Source organism: Rhineura floridana, chromosome 10 (genome assembly GCF_030035675.1).
Source record: "Rhineura floridana isolate rRhiFlo1 chromosome 10, rRhiFlo1.hap2, whole genome shotgun sequence".
Classification (NCBI taxonomy): Eukaryota; Metazoa; Chordata; class Lepidosauria; order Squamata; family Rhineuridae; genus Rhineura; species Rhineura floridana.
This window is the reverse complement of record NC_084489.1, coordinates 53758910-53775382: the sequence shown is the minus strand read 5'-3', so window position 1 is coordinate 53775382 and position 16473 is coordinate 53758910. Positions and strand designations below refer to the sequence as shown.

Here is a 16473-nt window from a genome sequence, read left to right as displayed (position 1 = left end):
GAAAACAGCAAGGTTAGCAGAACTTGGATATAACACAAAAAAGTTTGAGTTGAGCCAGGCATTTAGATAAGAGAAAAAAGACTAATATTAGATCAGCTCTTTTGACCCTGGGTCACAGCCTCCTGAGAGTGCCATTCCATATTGAATAACAGACTTGCCTGATCTTCTCCAGCTATATTCGGTTGCTTAATTGTGTTGCCAAATATTTTGTTTAGAATATTTCCCTTTTCTAAACACTTTATCTGAATATAGTTTTAATTGTGTCTGTGCATATTCATAACACATGAGGCTTTTTCATTCAGAAATAATCCGTAAACACTTTGTAATGGAGGCAAGCATTTGCACTGTAGGGAAATTTCTCACAGTCTGTGTGAGAAAGTAAAATTAATAAACAAGAGTTCAGAACAGAAGGTGTACTGCAGAATCAGTCCGAATGCCTAAGTAGTACAGCTTCCGAATTCCAGCACTGGGCAACCAGATTTCTTTGGGAAGCGCACGAGCAGAGCACAGAGGCAATAGCCCTCTGTTGCTGCTGTTTGCTAGCAGTTGCTATTTACAAGCATATTATCTCAGAAGGGGGGATTCATATGGCCATCATGATAGACTTGTCCTTCATGAATTTGACTAATCCCCCTTTAAAGCCATTCAGGCTAGTAGCCGTCACAAAAATTCTTGGGTGTTGGATCTACATCTACAGGTTACAATATTGCCATACATCTGGTCTGTAAGGGTGCTAAGTTGAGGTTTTCTTGCTTTCATTTGTCTCCCAGCTGTGAAACAGGAGTCAGCTTTTTCTAATATTGTCCCCAGGTCACAATGGATTTTCTCTGTGTGTATGTTTATTTGTTTCTCAGAGTGTTTCTAGCTGAGCAGTTTGAGTTCCTCCAGTCTCATCTTGATGCTGTAATGCCTCCAGCCAAGAAACCATTTCTTCAGCAATTCTATTCACAGGTCAGGATTCTGCACAAATCCACTTTTTTTTGTAAGAGTTGAATTCATTGATTTTCCTGAATGATGATATCATCTCATAGCACAGTGATATTTTGTGCAGTTTTGAGTTTATTCTGCATCATAGCAGTAAAATAAAATAAAATGCTATTAATTAAAGCAAATTCTGTTTGTGTTCCAGACTGTTTCAACAGCCAGTGAACTTCGCAAACCTATATACTGGATTGTAGCTGCTAAAGCAATTGATTATGAACAGATGCTGCTGCTAATGGCAAGTGTGAAGTGGGATGTGAAAGAAATCATGTCACAACACAATGTTTATGTAGATTCTCTTTTAAAGGTGAAAATTTCTTCTCTTGCGTTGTGTTTAAATTATTTCTGCCACTACCTTGTTATACATTGATTAACAGGCAAAAAACCTTGCAGTTTAAGAACGTACCTACAGCCAACTGATATTTCTGTCAAATTTTAAAAAGCAGAGAAATTGGGCAGCTATAGTGAATGCACCAGGGGACCAGGAGGCCTGACCTCCTCTCTGAGATACTGTACTGCCCTACAAATTTGTCAAAATGCAAACACAATTTGGGTTGGTCTTTCACAGTCCAATCCACTTCCTGCATAGCTTGGAAAAATTTGGTTACGTGTGCCTCTGAGTATATGGTGGAGGGGGAGGAGAGGAGATTGAGTGGGTGGGCACTGGAAAGAGGGGAAGCCCCTTTCCTTTCCAAAAGGAAAACGTTGTGAACAGTATCATTCTTTTTCAGGGTTTCCTCCGCCTTTTTATGCTATAGCATTCACATATAGCCTCTCACCCAAATTTAAACCAAAGGTATCCCTGGCCACATCCACTTCAGACCTTAATTTCACATTAGACAGTCACGGCTTCTCCCAAAGAATCCTGGGAAGTGTAGTTAGTGAAGCATCCTGAGAGTTGCTAGGAGACACCCTGTTCTTCTCATAGAGCTTCATACAGAGTGGCTGACTGTTAAACTGCTCTGGCCACTGGAGCTTTGTCAGGGGAATAGGAGTCTCCTCTCAGCATCCTTCGCAAACTACACTTCCCAGGATTCTTCAGGGGAATCCATGACTTTCTAAAGTGAAATAAAGGTCTGGGGTAGGTGTGGCCCCCTGATTAGCCAAGCCAAGCTAAGCAGCTGTGAGTCTGGCTTTTAGAACACTGACAGTTGGTTCTTACTGAGCATACCCAGGCTTATCATTAACTTCAATGTTAAATTTCTTAAATTAATTAAAAATCAGGCAGGCATTTTTAAACTTTTAAACTGCAAAAGATGAAGGTCAGAGTGTGGGGCAAGGTCAGTAATAAGATTACAGGTACACACAGGTACTCTGTGAACATGGCTGATTTTTAATTAATTTCAACAAATTATGAGAACTGAGAGAAAAAAGTCCAAAGGGGTCTGGTTTTCCCCCTCTCTTTTTACACTTTGAACTCTCGATTCTCTCTGACTGTTTTGTGTATCACCATGAAAATGTAGAGGGTTGTTAAGCAAGTGTTCCTGAGTTCAGGACTCGAAGTTTTGTTTTGAAATGAGCTTATGGGAAGGATCAGAACGGCATGGGGCATATTTTCAATTTAACATTGCGGAATGTGAAAAATTCCATGCTGGCTATAGTATATAGCCACTCTCGTGGCTGTATAATATCCCATGCCACACATTCTGAACTAGGTATGCTGCTCTAACCAGTTTTTTAGTTTGTAGTTAAAATTATCTCTTTGTTCGTTATTGTGGGCAAGCTGAAGGCTTGCAAGTCTTGTGCCACCAGTGAGTGTAGGAGGGCTGTGCTCCACAAGAGTTCAGTTCAGGTTATCAGTTGGAATATATCTTGAACAAGGGCATTATGGGACTCTCTTAGCTGGAAATTTGAAAATCCTGTCATGCAAGAGACCACAAATACAGAAGAAAAGCTGAGCTTAATTAAATTAATCGTTGAGTGTTGCCAGAATCTGGTCAGATTGACCTTGAGGAGTAATCTGCTGCAATTTACCTCCCCCTTTTTGTTTCCATTTCATTTTGTGTTTCTGTCAAACTGCTAAAGAACTTGAGAGTTCCCAGACTTGTCTATAAGTGTGAGTCCTTGAACAGTGCAAACCTAAGCATGCTTAGTACTGTTTGGTTCAATAGGGCTTATTTCCAAGTAAGTGTGCATAGGATTGTAGCCTTGATCTTCTGTTTTCCTTACAGGAATCACAGATCTTGGGGTATGTGGATTAGTTTTGTCAAATCACCAAATTACTTATTTTTATGAGTATCATTTAGTATCATATAGGCTTCAATTTTAGGAATCTTCCCATTTTAATGTTTAACTGAAACTAAGCCCCCCTCTGCACTATACATTTAAAGCAGCATTATACCACTTTAAACAGTCTAGGCTTCCCTCCAGGGAACTGTAGTTTTTTTTAGGGAGCTGAGAGTTGTTTGGAAACTTGTATTCCTCTCACAGAGATATAATTCCCAGAGTTCCTTGGAAAGAGGGGTTGATTGTTAAACCACTCTTGAGAATTGTAGCTCCCCCATATGTATACGTGGGTACCCTGAGAACAGGATACTCCTGCATACGTACAGGTGAGTATAGCATGAACCAGGTTCTTGCCACATCCCCAGCTGGACTACTTAATTGGTCCCAAACTTAGAAACCAATCAGTGCTATGAAACCTGTCATATTCAAAGTGATGGTAGGCCCCAGAGGGCACCAGTGGCATCAGCACATGCTAGCCTAGATTTATGTGGGCAAGCCTCCATGCAGAAGGTTCCAGGCTCAGTCCTTGGCATCTCCAGCTAAAGGTTCAGGTACCAGTTTGATGTGAAAGACTCATCTCCTGGCTGCAACCCTGTAAAGCTGCTGCCAACCAGAGTAGACAGTACTGAGCTAGATGGATAAATAGTTTGACCAGGTATCAGGTAGCTTCCTAATGTAGCTTGGCATGACATGAGATCCAATCCATATGGATTCCACGATGGAATTCTATGAACCTTCCCATTACAAAATTGATACTTAATTCAGCTACTGAATTACTGTTTGGGAGTTCACCAACAACCCTTGGATAAATGAGAAAAAATATAATCTGGTTGAAGAACATAAGAAGAGCCTACTGGATCAGGCCAGTGGCCCATCTAGTGCAGCATCCTGTTCTCGCAGTGGCCAACCAGATGCTTATAGGAAGCCCACAAGCAGGATTTCTCTCAGTTTGTATAATTCTTACTTGTGTCACCTCTTTTTTCCCTCTGCATAGCTACACTTTTATTTCTTGATAGGTATGTTTTTATGTATTGCTACCACCAACTAATATTTTATTTGCATTTCATTAGGAATTTGAACAGTTTAACAGGCGGTTGAATGAGGTTTCGAAGAAAGTCCGTATTCCATTGGTAGTGTCAAATATTCTTTGGGAGCATTGTATACGGCTAGCCAATAGAACTATTGTAGAAGGGTAAGTGGACCATGACACCTTTTTCCGAAATGTCTTAAAAACATTTTTTTAATTCTCTGCATTGTAGCAGCACATGGTTCACCCCCATTGTTTTCTTGTGGTACCCTATCGGATGATATGAGCTAATTAGTCAGAGGAGTTTTGGATCTAGTGGACCCTACCTTAGCCTTGAGTTGGATCAGGGATGGGGAACCTGTTGCCCTCCAGATGCTTTTGGACTTCAGTTCCCATCAGCCCTAGCCAGCAAAGCCAGTGGTCAGGGATAAAGAGAGCTGGAGTCCAACAACATCTGGAGGGCCAAGGTTCCCTATCCTTGGGGAAGATGGTATCCAAGTTCTGCACTGATAATGCTACATGTGTGTATAAGCTGGCTTGCATAGGACCCATGGGGAATAGAATCCTTGAACTGAGCTTGAGCAAACAGCCTCTATACATGTATAATGGTATTATTTATTAGTGAAAACTCTTCTCATTTCATTGCCAGGGCAAACAGCTGCTGCAGTACCTCAAGGTTCTTAGGAGCCTAAGAAACTGCCTTAGACCGAATCAAACAATTAGCCCATCTCAGTAACTGGCAGTGTCTCCAGGGTTTCAGATAGAGGCATTCCAAGCCTTGCCTGCAGATGCCAGGAGTTGAACCTGGGACCTTCTGCATGCAAGGCGGATGCTTTACCACTGAGCTATGGCCCTTCCAACAGTACTTTTGTAAACACAGACATCTGTCAGTACAGAAGTATTGATATCACTTTAGGCTGTTTAAATTCCAAATTGATACCCTAGATACACATTCAGAAGCTAGATCATTCTTGTTCCAAACAGATAGTGATCCTAAGAGGCAAGAGTAGAGTGTTCATGAAGGAAGTAATCACTGCTACCTTAGAACACTGTAGATGCACTTGTTTATTTATTCTTTGATTTATATCCCGCCCTTCCTCCCAGTAGGATCCCAGGGTGGCAAACAAAAGCACTAAAAACACTTTAAAACATCATAAAAACAGACTTTAAAATATATTAACATAAAACATCTTTAAAAACATTTTTAAAAGCTTTAAAAACATATTTTTAAAAAGAAGGTTTAAAACATATTAAATAGCAATACCAACACAGACACAGACTGAAATAAGGTCTCAACTTAAAAGGCTTGTTGAAAGAGGAAGGTATTCAGTAGGCGCCGAAAAAATAACAGAAATGGCACCTGTCTAATATTTAAGGGGAGGGAATTCCACAGGGTAGGTGCCGCCACACTAAAGGTCCGCTTCCTATGTTGTGCAGAACAGACCTCCTGATAAGATGGTATCTATTCTGCAGGAGGCCCTCGCCCGCACAGCACAGTGACTGACTGGGGATATAAGGGGTAGGATGGTCTTTCAGGTATCCTGGTCCCAAGCCATCAGTCCTCAATAGTAACCTCAAGTTCCTTGATATCTTTTAACTGCATTCTACAGTAAATTGCCTGCAAAGATGAGACCATTGGAGTTATCCATGCAACGATGACCACTCACTTATCTGTTGCTTATCTGTCTTAGTTATGCAAACGTCAAAAAGTGTAGCAATGAGGGTCGTGCCTTGATGCAACTGGACTTTCAGCAATTTTTAATGAAGCTGGAGAAGCTCACAGATATCAGACCTATTCCAGATAAGGAATTTGTTGAGACATACATCAAAGCTTATTATTTGACTGAAAATGACATGGAACGCTGGATCAAGGAACACAGGGTAAGAACTGGATGTTTGGTTCCTTTCATTGGATAGAAATGGTGGGGAATATTCTTGAAGCAATGTAGCCAATTTTTGTGTAACCCAATCCTACTTAGTTTGCATATTTTGGACAAAATATTTATCCCATCCATAACTTCAGTAATAGTGCATCTGACAACATGGGTTTGAATCAACAAAAACTTTTGCCATAATAAATTTGTTAGTCTTTAGGGTGCCACAAGACACTTGATTTTTTTTAGTGTTAGTGGTATGCAATGTGAAATATGCTTATCTTGTGGGGTTTGTTGCTCAGTTAAGAAAATGAGTGATGGTTGGAATAGAGATGTAAAATTTCCAGAAATTTGGAAGACATTGAAAAAAAGGTTTTCCCCTGTGTTTTTTTTTTGGGGTGTGTGTGTGTGTGTAAAAACAATTTTAGGGGAAATGGAAAAATATGCAATATTTACTTTTCAAGCACCTTTTACAGGTTGAAAGTCATTTTGCTACTTTAGGAACATAAAATGTATAATGTATAACTTGGTTTGCCATTAAATTATTGTGTTTGATATATTAAAATACCGTTTATTCAGACAAATCATTACAAATTTAATTTACTTTTTTTAAAAAAAAATTTGTCACAAGCTGCTGAACTGTTAGGATCCTAGCATCTCGTTCGTGTCATTATGAGGAGTAGGCAAAAACAATAAAAACAGAAACCATGAAAGTTACAGTAAAAAATGAAATTATGAATTCTGGACATCATTGTATCTCCTTTAAAGCAGTCATAAAGCACTCATTTCCATAAAAAGAGGAGAGAGAAAGAGGAAAACCAAGACTCATTAAATACTACATGAAATTTAATCTCTCTCATTGTCCATGGGATTCAGGCTTGGACTCGCTGGTGTGTTTTTCTCTGTTATGTTTAATGTGGAATCTCAACTTAGAGCGTTTCATAGATCAGCTTGCAGATTATACAGCATTCTGCGTCTCTACACAAACATAATTTAGCTTGACTACTCAAGCTAAGACATTGTCGTAGTAATTAGACACACCCCTTGAGCCTTTAAGTAGGCTCAGGGCAGGCTTTCTGTTTGCATGGGGAAAGGTTCTCTGAATGGGACTAGGTGAGCAAGCGAGCCCTTCTCAAATGGGTTGAAACGCGGGTGCTATCTGTGAGCGCCTGCACATCTACTAGCACATCCTTGGCAATGGCTGTGGCGGCTCTTCATCTAGATCCTTTTCTGACACTACCTCTGGCTGAGCCTCCAATTCCTCCTTCTCGGGTAGAGGTGCGAGTGGTGACTTGGGAGACAAGGCAGGACTAAGAGATGGGACAAGGGCCTGCTCATTGTTAGGCAGTGCTTCTTCCATTGGAACTGGAACTGGGGGCGGGAGAAGCTGTCACTGTCTAAACTGCTGAAGCCTTCTCCTGTTTCAGCCTCCTCCCTCTGTAGACCAGTGGTCCCCTCCCCAGGATTCCATAAATCTTCTTTCTCCTACTTCTCCTGATCACTCTGCCAGGATTTCCCCACTCCTTTTCTGACCTATCACTATCAGTTTCTGCTTCTGCTTCTTCATCATCCTTATCATATTTATCATAGACTTCTAAAAATTGAAGGTGTTCCCGGATTGAAACAAGCTTCTATACCCATAAACCTGTCATAGTAAAAAATGTTTTAGTTTTTCAGAAAAACAAAGAAAAGGCTTGGGGAAAAAACATCCCCCCCCCCGATTTTTCCTAGGCCTTCACATCTCTAGGTGGGAAGGCTTCATGGAGGCTAGAAAACCATTTATAGAAATGAGTCCAGTGAGTTGTATATAACTTAGTCCTACTCATAGTAGACCCACTGAAATTAATGGACCTAAGTTCATCCTATCTAGTAACTTCAGTGGGACTACTCTGAGCAGGTCTAGCACCGAATACCACCCAATGTGCTTGGGGTGTAAAGCCCTTATTCTTACCTGAAGGGTGCTGTATGATGTTAGGCACCTTCAGATGAATGGGAAGATCTATAGGGAGGGGGAAGGAACCATTTAAACCCTTTCCTTGCCAAATTGTTTCTCTAAATCATCCTCCCCTTCCCCCCTCCAAAAAAAATCTGCTCTTCCACCAACAGGGACCTGTATCTTTTTTTCTTTCTGCGAGTTTTTGAGGGAAGTGATTTTGAGCTGGTAAGGAAAGCATTAAACTGTCCCTGGTCTCCCTCTCCTCCCCAACCACTCAGTCCGGAGTCACCTGCCCCACAATAAAAGAAGACCCTCATGTGTGTCTGTGGGAGGGGGGGAGGGAAAACTTCATGGGTGTTCCTTTCCATAATGTGAAAGGAGGAGGAGGCGCCCTGGCAAGCCCCATTCTCTTCTGGCGCATCACAGGCCCCATATTCAGGTGCCCCCCATGAGTTGAAGGGCATTTATTTGAAGCTGGGAGCCTCTGATACTCGTGAAGGCTCCTGCTACAGTTTATCCCTTGATGCACAATCAGGGTTGTAAATCATACGGGGATTCCTGCTTCAGAAAAATGTCCTTCAACTCATGGAGGGCTTTTGCATATAGGGGCTATAAGGCATTAGGTGGAGGGTCTCCCCACACTCTTCCACGAGGTATTATATCAGGGAAACAACTGATACAAGAAGGGTGTGATGAAACTGCTCTCTGGGCACAATTGGCGTCTCCTCCTCCCCTTTTGTGTTTTTTCCTTGGCTTTTTTCATGGTGCTTCTCAGTTAGGTGCCAGACTGTTGCCTGCATTGCTTCCTTTCTGCTTAAATTTAGAACAGAAGGCCTGTAAGGAGCCATTCTTTATTATATCTGCATTTACATCATTTGGGAATTGACACTTTGCTCCATAATTTTGCATTGTTATATAAGAAAGATAAAAAAGCACTGAGAAGAAAATATATCAGTCAGGAAACAGCTCCTTTGTGTTTCTAGAAGTCACTTTCTGGTGTTTATCATATAGTCCTATTACTATTGTTATACCTTGTTTTACTATAAATATCAGAGCTTGTAGATATTAAACTATCATATCATTTTTTTAAAAAAAAATACTGAAGAAGAATAGTCTCAGTAAACCTGCAGATTCATAAACTGCCCTGAGTGCTCAGTTATGTGGGTGGTATATAATGCGTAAAAAAAGATAATAAAAATTCTTCAAATGCCTTCATGAAAAGGAATCTCTCTTCCATTACTTTTACGTTTAGGCTACATTAGGCTACTTTAGGGAACTCAGGCCATCAGGTGGGAGGCCACAGCTGTTAAGTTCCTGCTGTTCTCTTACACAAATTTCAGCTTCCTGTTAGAGGGGCACTTTCAGAACCATCTCCCCTGTTAGGCATAAGATTTATGAGTGTATTCTGTGGCTGATCATACAAAAATATTCCACAGTCAACCAAATACCGGGGCTGATGGGAGTTGTAGTCCAAAATATCTGGAGGGATGTCAGATTGGTGGAGGCTGTCTTAAACAGAGAACTTAACAGGGGGCATAATCATTTTATGTACTTTTGATGATGCACTAAAACAGGAGCACAATAGCTCTGAGCTCCTGAGTTTTGGGGTGGTAATAAGCTAGGAAGGAGACCATATGCTTGCACCAGAGGAAACCTGGAAACAAAATGATTTGAATGTGCCAGAGCTGTGTTTAACTTTTCTCACTCAATGAGACATCTGAGGCACACAGTGCAGAGACCCATCAAAGGTCACCAATAAATTATTCAGAGCAAAAATTCAAAAAATTTAAACTGTCTTGGCAAATCGTTTTCTTTTAACCTTAGATTAACCACCCCAGCCATTTCATCCGCAAATCTTGTTTCAGCCTCTTTTCTTTATCCAAATAATCTGTGCTACAACTTAAAAAGCTATGTTAGGTGTGGGGCTCTCTCTTTCTGTTTTATTTGTGAACAACCTTCACTCTGTGACCTTTACAGTTTATAAAAAAAGGGCAGTTAGAATCATAGTAATTCTCATCATATGCTGGTTGAAGTGATGCATCGTTGCAGGGTGGGGTTTTTTTAACTTCCAAGTGATGCTCTGAATCAGTAATTCTGCATTGCTTTCAAACTGGCTAGACATTTACTTTTCTTGGATATGAATAAACCCACTTTGAGAGCATTTCCACCCTTCTCCTTTACCCAAGAGAAATGTTAAAAGCTTTACTTCTGTTAAATAATCATTCAAATGTTCTGGCAGTGTCTAAAGGAAGAGAGAGATCTGTTTAAATAGGCAGTGTGTCCTGGCACATTTCAGTATTTTTGTAGGAGTTAAGAATGATCCTTTCTTTAAAAAATACTATTACAAAATGTGTGCTTCTTTTGATCAGATACAGTATTGCTAATTTTGTTCTCAAATCCTTTTGGTAAAGATAAATTAGAAATGTGAGGAGAAGCACTAAAAACAGATTTGTTGAAATACCTTTTTTTTAGTATCTGGCTAAATAGTTGCTTTTGGTCTCAGCCAGTTTTGCATATTTTCCCCTGGAGAATGGAAAATAAATTTTAAGTGTCTTAAGATGTTTAAATATTCACAGAATTGCAATCTGTCCAGCGTTTGACTAAATCTGTAAGCATTTTCCAATTATAGTCCACGTTCTTGTTGCAAAACACCTTCCTAAACTTCACAGCCACAAATAATAGCCACATGTGGCTTTTGATGTTTCTTCAGAAAGCGACAGGTTTAGTCATTTGTGATTCCCCAACCCTTTCTTTTCTTTCAAGAGTAGGTTTCTTTTTTCTGGGCAGTGTGCTTGAAACTAAAATGTGATTTGCTTTCTTTGACTAGGAATATTCCACCAAGCAACTGACTAATCTGGTGAATGTTTGTCTGGGAACTCACATCAACAAAAAAGCAAGACAAAAACTGTTAGCAGCTATTGATGACATAGATAGGCCTAAAAGATAATTGGAGAGAACTTCAAGTCTTGCGGTTTTTTTGACATATGAAGCATATGAAGATACCTGTCACGGACTACTTATGTTTGGTTAAATGGGAAAAAATGTGTGTCCTTTTCCTATTGGCTTTGAAGACACTTTGAATCAGTGTGGTGGTCTTCTCAAATGCAATAATGTCTTTTCTTTTTCGTTGTTAGGAGAGCCCTATTGTACCATTTTGGCTGTATATTTTCCTTAATTGTGTACTATATGGTTAATAAAAATTAGAAGGAAACAAGCTGAGATAATATATTTGGTTGGTGGTTTTATGTTTTGTCTTTTTGTAAAGGGACTACTAGTGTAGTAGTTCACCCTTCTATGCTCAGAAGAAGGTCATGAGCTCATAAGAGAGAAATTTGTACAGAGATTTCAGATTATGAATTGTGCATGTCCTTTAATAGTGTGCATCAGCAAAATATTACTGTAATGTTAAAGCCCATTGCCTTTTTATGTACTTTTAAATATAAGTTAATTTCAGAATGAATTCTGTCTTGTCAAAAGAATTGACTACAAATTATGGGAAAGTAATAAATACTGTACACTAACAAATGGTCTTATGGAATCTGTTCCTCGTAGCTTATTTTGTTTTATTTATTCCACCCTTTATCATGGATAATCCCAGGCTGTTGCCCAACATTTGAAACCACATAAAACTTTTTTTTAAAAAAGCATTAAAACAACAATAAAGCAACACGGAATCAGCCCATTTGTCCCCATACACAGGTCAGTGTACCCCGAGCATTCCAAGGCCTGAAAGAAGGGGGAGGTGACAGTGGACAATGACAGTGTCAGCTGGACCCCAAGGGGAGGTGCATTCCACAACTTAAGGTCCCATTGCTGTGAAGCCTGGTGTCATCAACTGCAGGAACCAGTCCTAGAAATAGGAATGGAACCACCAAAACATTGTGCCCTTTATTCCCAGCCACCGAGCCAGTCCAGGAGGACCATAGTCAATGGTATCAAAAACCACAGAGAGATCAAGGAGAATGAGCAGGGTCATACTCCTGCTGCCCTTTATATCATCAGTCAGGATGACCAAAGCTAAAACCAAACCTGAAGTCAGATTAAAATGGGTTAAGATGATCCATGCCTGCAGCTGAACAACTACCACCTTCTCAAGCATCTTGCCCAGAAAGGGGATATATGTAATGGATTGTCACATATTTCTGGGTTCAGTAAGGGTGTTTGTTGTCCACATCATTGGGCCTCAGCCACTGAAATTGATCCCCCCCCCAAAAAAATCAGACATCACTAGACAATGCTCTAGACATCTTTATCAGACTAATGCCAGTGACTACCTCAAAGTGCCTAGCAAATCTGTCACAGCAGGCTTCCCAGGGCTCTGGGTCTCCCTTGGGGGAAGATCCCACAAGACCCTTCACCACCTGAAAAAGCTATGGTGGACAGTGACTCAAGGGCACAATAGTTATGAAGAAGTCAGCTTTCCTCAACACCATCACACAGGAGGTGCAATTATATGCTCTATCTTGTGCTTGGTTGTCTTCATTATATTTACGCCACCTACGCTGTAGCCATCTTCCAGCCTACTTCATTGCATAGAGCTGTCCTGAAAATAATCTAGGATCCACAGTGCTGTGGAGGGCACTCAGGAGTGATTGTGCCAGTGGCCCTTTTCATTTTGCTATTCCACTGCAAGATCAGGGCCTCAACAGGGATACCATCCATACCAAACAGAAAATCCCCCAAGGCATTCAGGAATCCATCAGATTCCATATGTCTTGGGGGAAGGGGGAGGACCATCTTAATAGGTCCTCCAGCCATACAGGGAGAAACTGCTACCACCAATCAAACCTCACCATGTTTTGTCCGCAACAGTGGGGTATTTGAATCCTCCCCCACACTAAACTCTCACAGCCAGTTGCCCAATAGAAAATATCAGGTTGAAGATCAGGCCAGTGATGTATAGAGGCAGCCTCATGGTTGTAATGATGACTAATAGTGACTATTCCTCCTAGAATCTGGGCCCTAGATTCTAGAGCACAGATGGGTACTAATTAAGCTGAATGGGGTGGTTAATTTGGGTGGATCATGCCTTAATTTGTGGGCAAAGATCTGATTTTATTCAAGGCGGCTGTGGTGTAGATGTTGAAATCCTCAACACCAATATGGTTTTTTTCCAATACCAGCTCAGGCAGGAAAATGCTGAACAGTGGAATGGATGGTAAATAGCAGAATCCCTGTTTTATCTCTTTCATGCAACACCAGCTACATATGTGAAGACCCAGTCCCAAAACAAACTGGTCTCCTTGTGAAAGAAATCAAATCTCTATGGATGGCAGCAACCCTTCTTTGACCCCCCCCCCCAAAGCACCTGTTTTGGTGCTGCACTGAGTAGAACAAAGCTGGGTCACATCTGGTCCACTCAGGACTCCTTAAAGTACACCAAGTCAGCCCTCTCATCTACAATTACATTGTGAATAAGTGATGACATGTTATCCTTCTCCCCTCTCCTCCTCCATTTAGTACAGTATGGCCTGTATTATAATGGAGACAAATGAAAATAATTAATAAGAACCAATTAAATCACAATCGCCCAACAACAGGTCACCAAAATATCAAAGCTAGAGTGTAGAATTTAAAGTACAACCGGGTTTAAATCAATCAACAGCTGGCTAGAGAGACCTTAAAGTGCTAGAGCATGGACGTGCGTTCATACAATAAACAGTCTGGAGATACCTTAAATATATAGTAAGTCTAGCTGATTGTTTTAAGAAGCAATGCAGTATCTGTTTCATGATAGCACTCCTCCACACTGTACAGGTTATTGAAGTTACTTACCATAAGTTGAATGAGGCCATTCAACCCAATTTTTCTATGTAAGTTATGCACAAAACAGTTTCCTGAAGAAAGTGCCCCTCCAACATCCAAATTTGGCATGGTGTTGGTTTTGAAGATCATGAGGTGCACTGAAGATCATGAGGTGCACTGAACCAACTTGGCAGATAAGTGCAGACCCCTTCTGAAATTAAGATGGGCACAGATGCACCTACACTACGTTCATGCGGTCCTCAGCCTCCTTCCATGCAGGAAGGAGGGGAAGAAATGGGGGGAAAGCTGAAATGGATAGACTGATGTAAGGAGGGATTCCCTCTGCAAATGACCTCTGGTGGCTTGTCAGAAAGGGAGAGACGGATGTGTCAAAGTGAGAGTGCTCAATAGACAAAAAGGAGTGGCGGAGAGGCAGATAAGGTTCAATAAAGTTTGAGAAGAGCTATGGAAATGAACAGACTTTAGTTATATCATTAATTTCAATGGGTCTACTCTAAGTAGGACTCACATTGAATACAAGCCATTTAAATTACATATAAAAGTAAAGCACATTCAAAATCCCACATAAAACATACATAACAGAATTTTGCATTTGTTTTTACTAAAGCGACTATAAATTAAAATAGGGGAGAGCCATGTCAAAATGAATTTAGTTAGTTAGTTATTCTTTATTTATATCCCGCCATCCTTCCAATACTGGAACTTGCGGCGGCTTCCAGATAAAAGCACATATAATTAAAACATACAGAATCTACATTAAAATGAAATTAAACTACATCCAATATTAAAACCAATCATACTGCTAGATAAAAAGGAATCAAAACCAATTTAAAAATAGTAAAATTCAGCATTAGTATAGTTAGTTAATTTATATCCTTCGCATTTAGATTTTCCACCACAGTATTCTGAAATGGATTCCAAATCGTGTTTCCTGAGGCTAGAGGCCTTCTACCACAAAAGGGGCTACCTTCCCAATTACATACAGAGTGATTCCTTGTAGAAGAAAGCTACCCTGGGAGATCACATGATAAATGCTGAAATGAGAAAGGGGATGGGGTACAGTCAGTGCTTAAAAGTTCATTTAAAAAAGGATCTATTTCTAGTCCAAGTTCATCCTGTAAAAAAGGAACTAGTTTCATTTCAAATTTGTTGTTTTACAAAACAAATCAGTTCAAATTTATCCAAATGAACTTCTTAGTTTATAAAAACTCCATTGGCAATAAATAAATACATCTTAATGTTACAAGCTGCCGTGCTGAAGTATAGTATCCAAAAGTAAATTAGGGACCACACACAATAAGATGTCTGACAGACAGAATACCAACTGGTAAAGTGTTCCCCATAATTGTGTTTCCATACAAGAAAAGCCTTACCCTGTTTAATTTGTGCCAGCCTCACAACCGTTATAGGCACAAGGTAGCCCTTAGTTCCTATATCCCTACTTCTCACTGCAAGCTGCTCCTGTTGGAAGAGAGCAAATCTCTTCAGTAGGAAAGATGCAGGAATTTTTTTCATATTCCTTCCTTCTGATTGCTTAGCAACAGTGATTATGTGACTCAGCGGCAGTAGCAGCAGCAGCAGCAGCATATCTGCCTAATAAACCTAGAATCTTGCCTCCACATTTTGCTTTCTATCTCTATAGAAGTCAGTTGACTTTTTTTAATGAAAGCTAAGAGTCTGGGTGTCTTGCTGAGGAGGGCATCAGGGGAGGGAATGAATGCGAAGATGGACTAGAAATTCTAGTTCTACTCCAAAATGAATGCAATTCACCTATAGTTCACCCAGGAATTATGGAGACTACTTTCGGGTGTAGTTCAGAGATTTTTGAAGTAGTTCATTCCAAGGGTATGGGTACAGTAGACCTATCTATAGCTAAAGAAGGAGGTGGACATTGATAGTGGAGGAAAATGGATTAGCATTGCAGGATAATGACTGGAATAGAAAGAAGGGAGTTCTAAGGGATACCTTTGTGACTGGGAAAGGTAGACTGCCTTGTACGATTACAACAGGAATCAATCAATTGGTAGAGGAGACTGAACAACAATCTACTTCTAGGGCACCAAGCGCTTCAGTAGCATATGTAAAATAGGAGACTTGACATTAAAAAAAGTTCTCCTCCCTTGCCTTAAAACCTCTGAGGGCAATGATTTCATGCAGATGCTCAGCAGTCTCCATATGTCCAATGGCCATGTGGAAAGGCTTAAAAGTTCATAAAATAAGTAAAGCAGAGTTGTCAGTCGAAATGTCACTTGGCTTCAGAACGTTTCTCTGGAATTCAACAAGAAAGTGATTAATGAGGAATATATTTCACTCTCCCTTGTCATATTTGCCACACCAGGCAGGTTTTTTTAATCAGCTCTAGCCCACTGCATTTCACTCAGAACTGAAACCTGAAACAAAGAAAGGAAGCAAAAGAGATTAATTATTTAATCTGCAAAAAATAAAGTTTGCCTTGGACTTTTTGTAAGAATGCTGCTTTGGTAGAATTGACGGTTAACAAGTGAATGCTCTGGATTATCATGTTGTCATTAGGAGTAGGCATAGAGCGTGATAAGAAAAAGTCTATCTTAGCGGCATTCTTTCAACTAAACATAACCTCTACAACGCTATCTGTCTGTGCTTTTAAATACCACAAAGGCTGCTGATCACGAGTGATGTGTGAA

The 16473-nt window shown here is 40.3% G+C and overlaps 1 protein-coding gene across 2 annotated transcripts in view; it reads left to right on the top strand.

The window, feature by feature from the left end:
* The window catches only part of VPS50 (VPS50 subunit of EARP/GARPII complex), a 137384-nt gene extending 125833 nt beyond the window's left edge, over positions 1-11551 (top strand). Inside the window, exons 24-28 of one of the 2 annotated variants that reach the window (XM_061586630.1) lie at positions 855-951; positions 1130-1219; positions 4278-4399; positions 5926-6115; positions 10872-11551. In XM_061586630.1, the coding sequence (XP_061442614.1) occupies positions 855-951; positions 1130-1219; positions 4278-4399; positions 5926-6115; positions 10872-10991 (619 nt within the window). In that variant the 3' untranslated portion in view covers positions 10992-11551. Of the gene's footprint in view, positions 1-854; positions 952-1129; positions 1289-4277; positions 4400-5925; positions 6116-10871 lie in introns of both variants that reach the window. The other variant, XM_061586629.1, reaches the window with a different exon arrangement.
* Positions 11552-16473: the final 4922 nt, after the last annotated feature.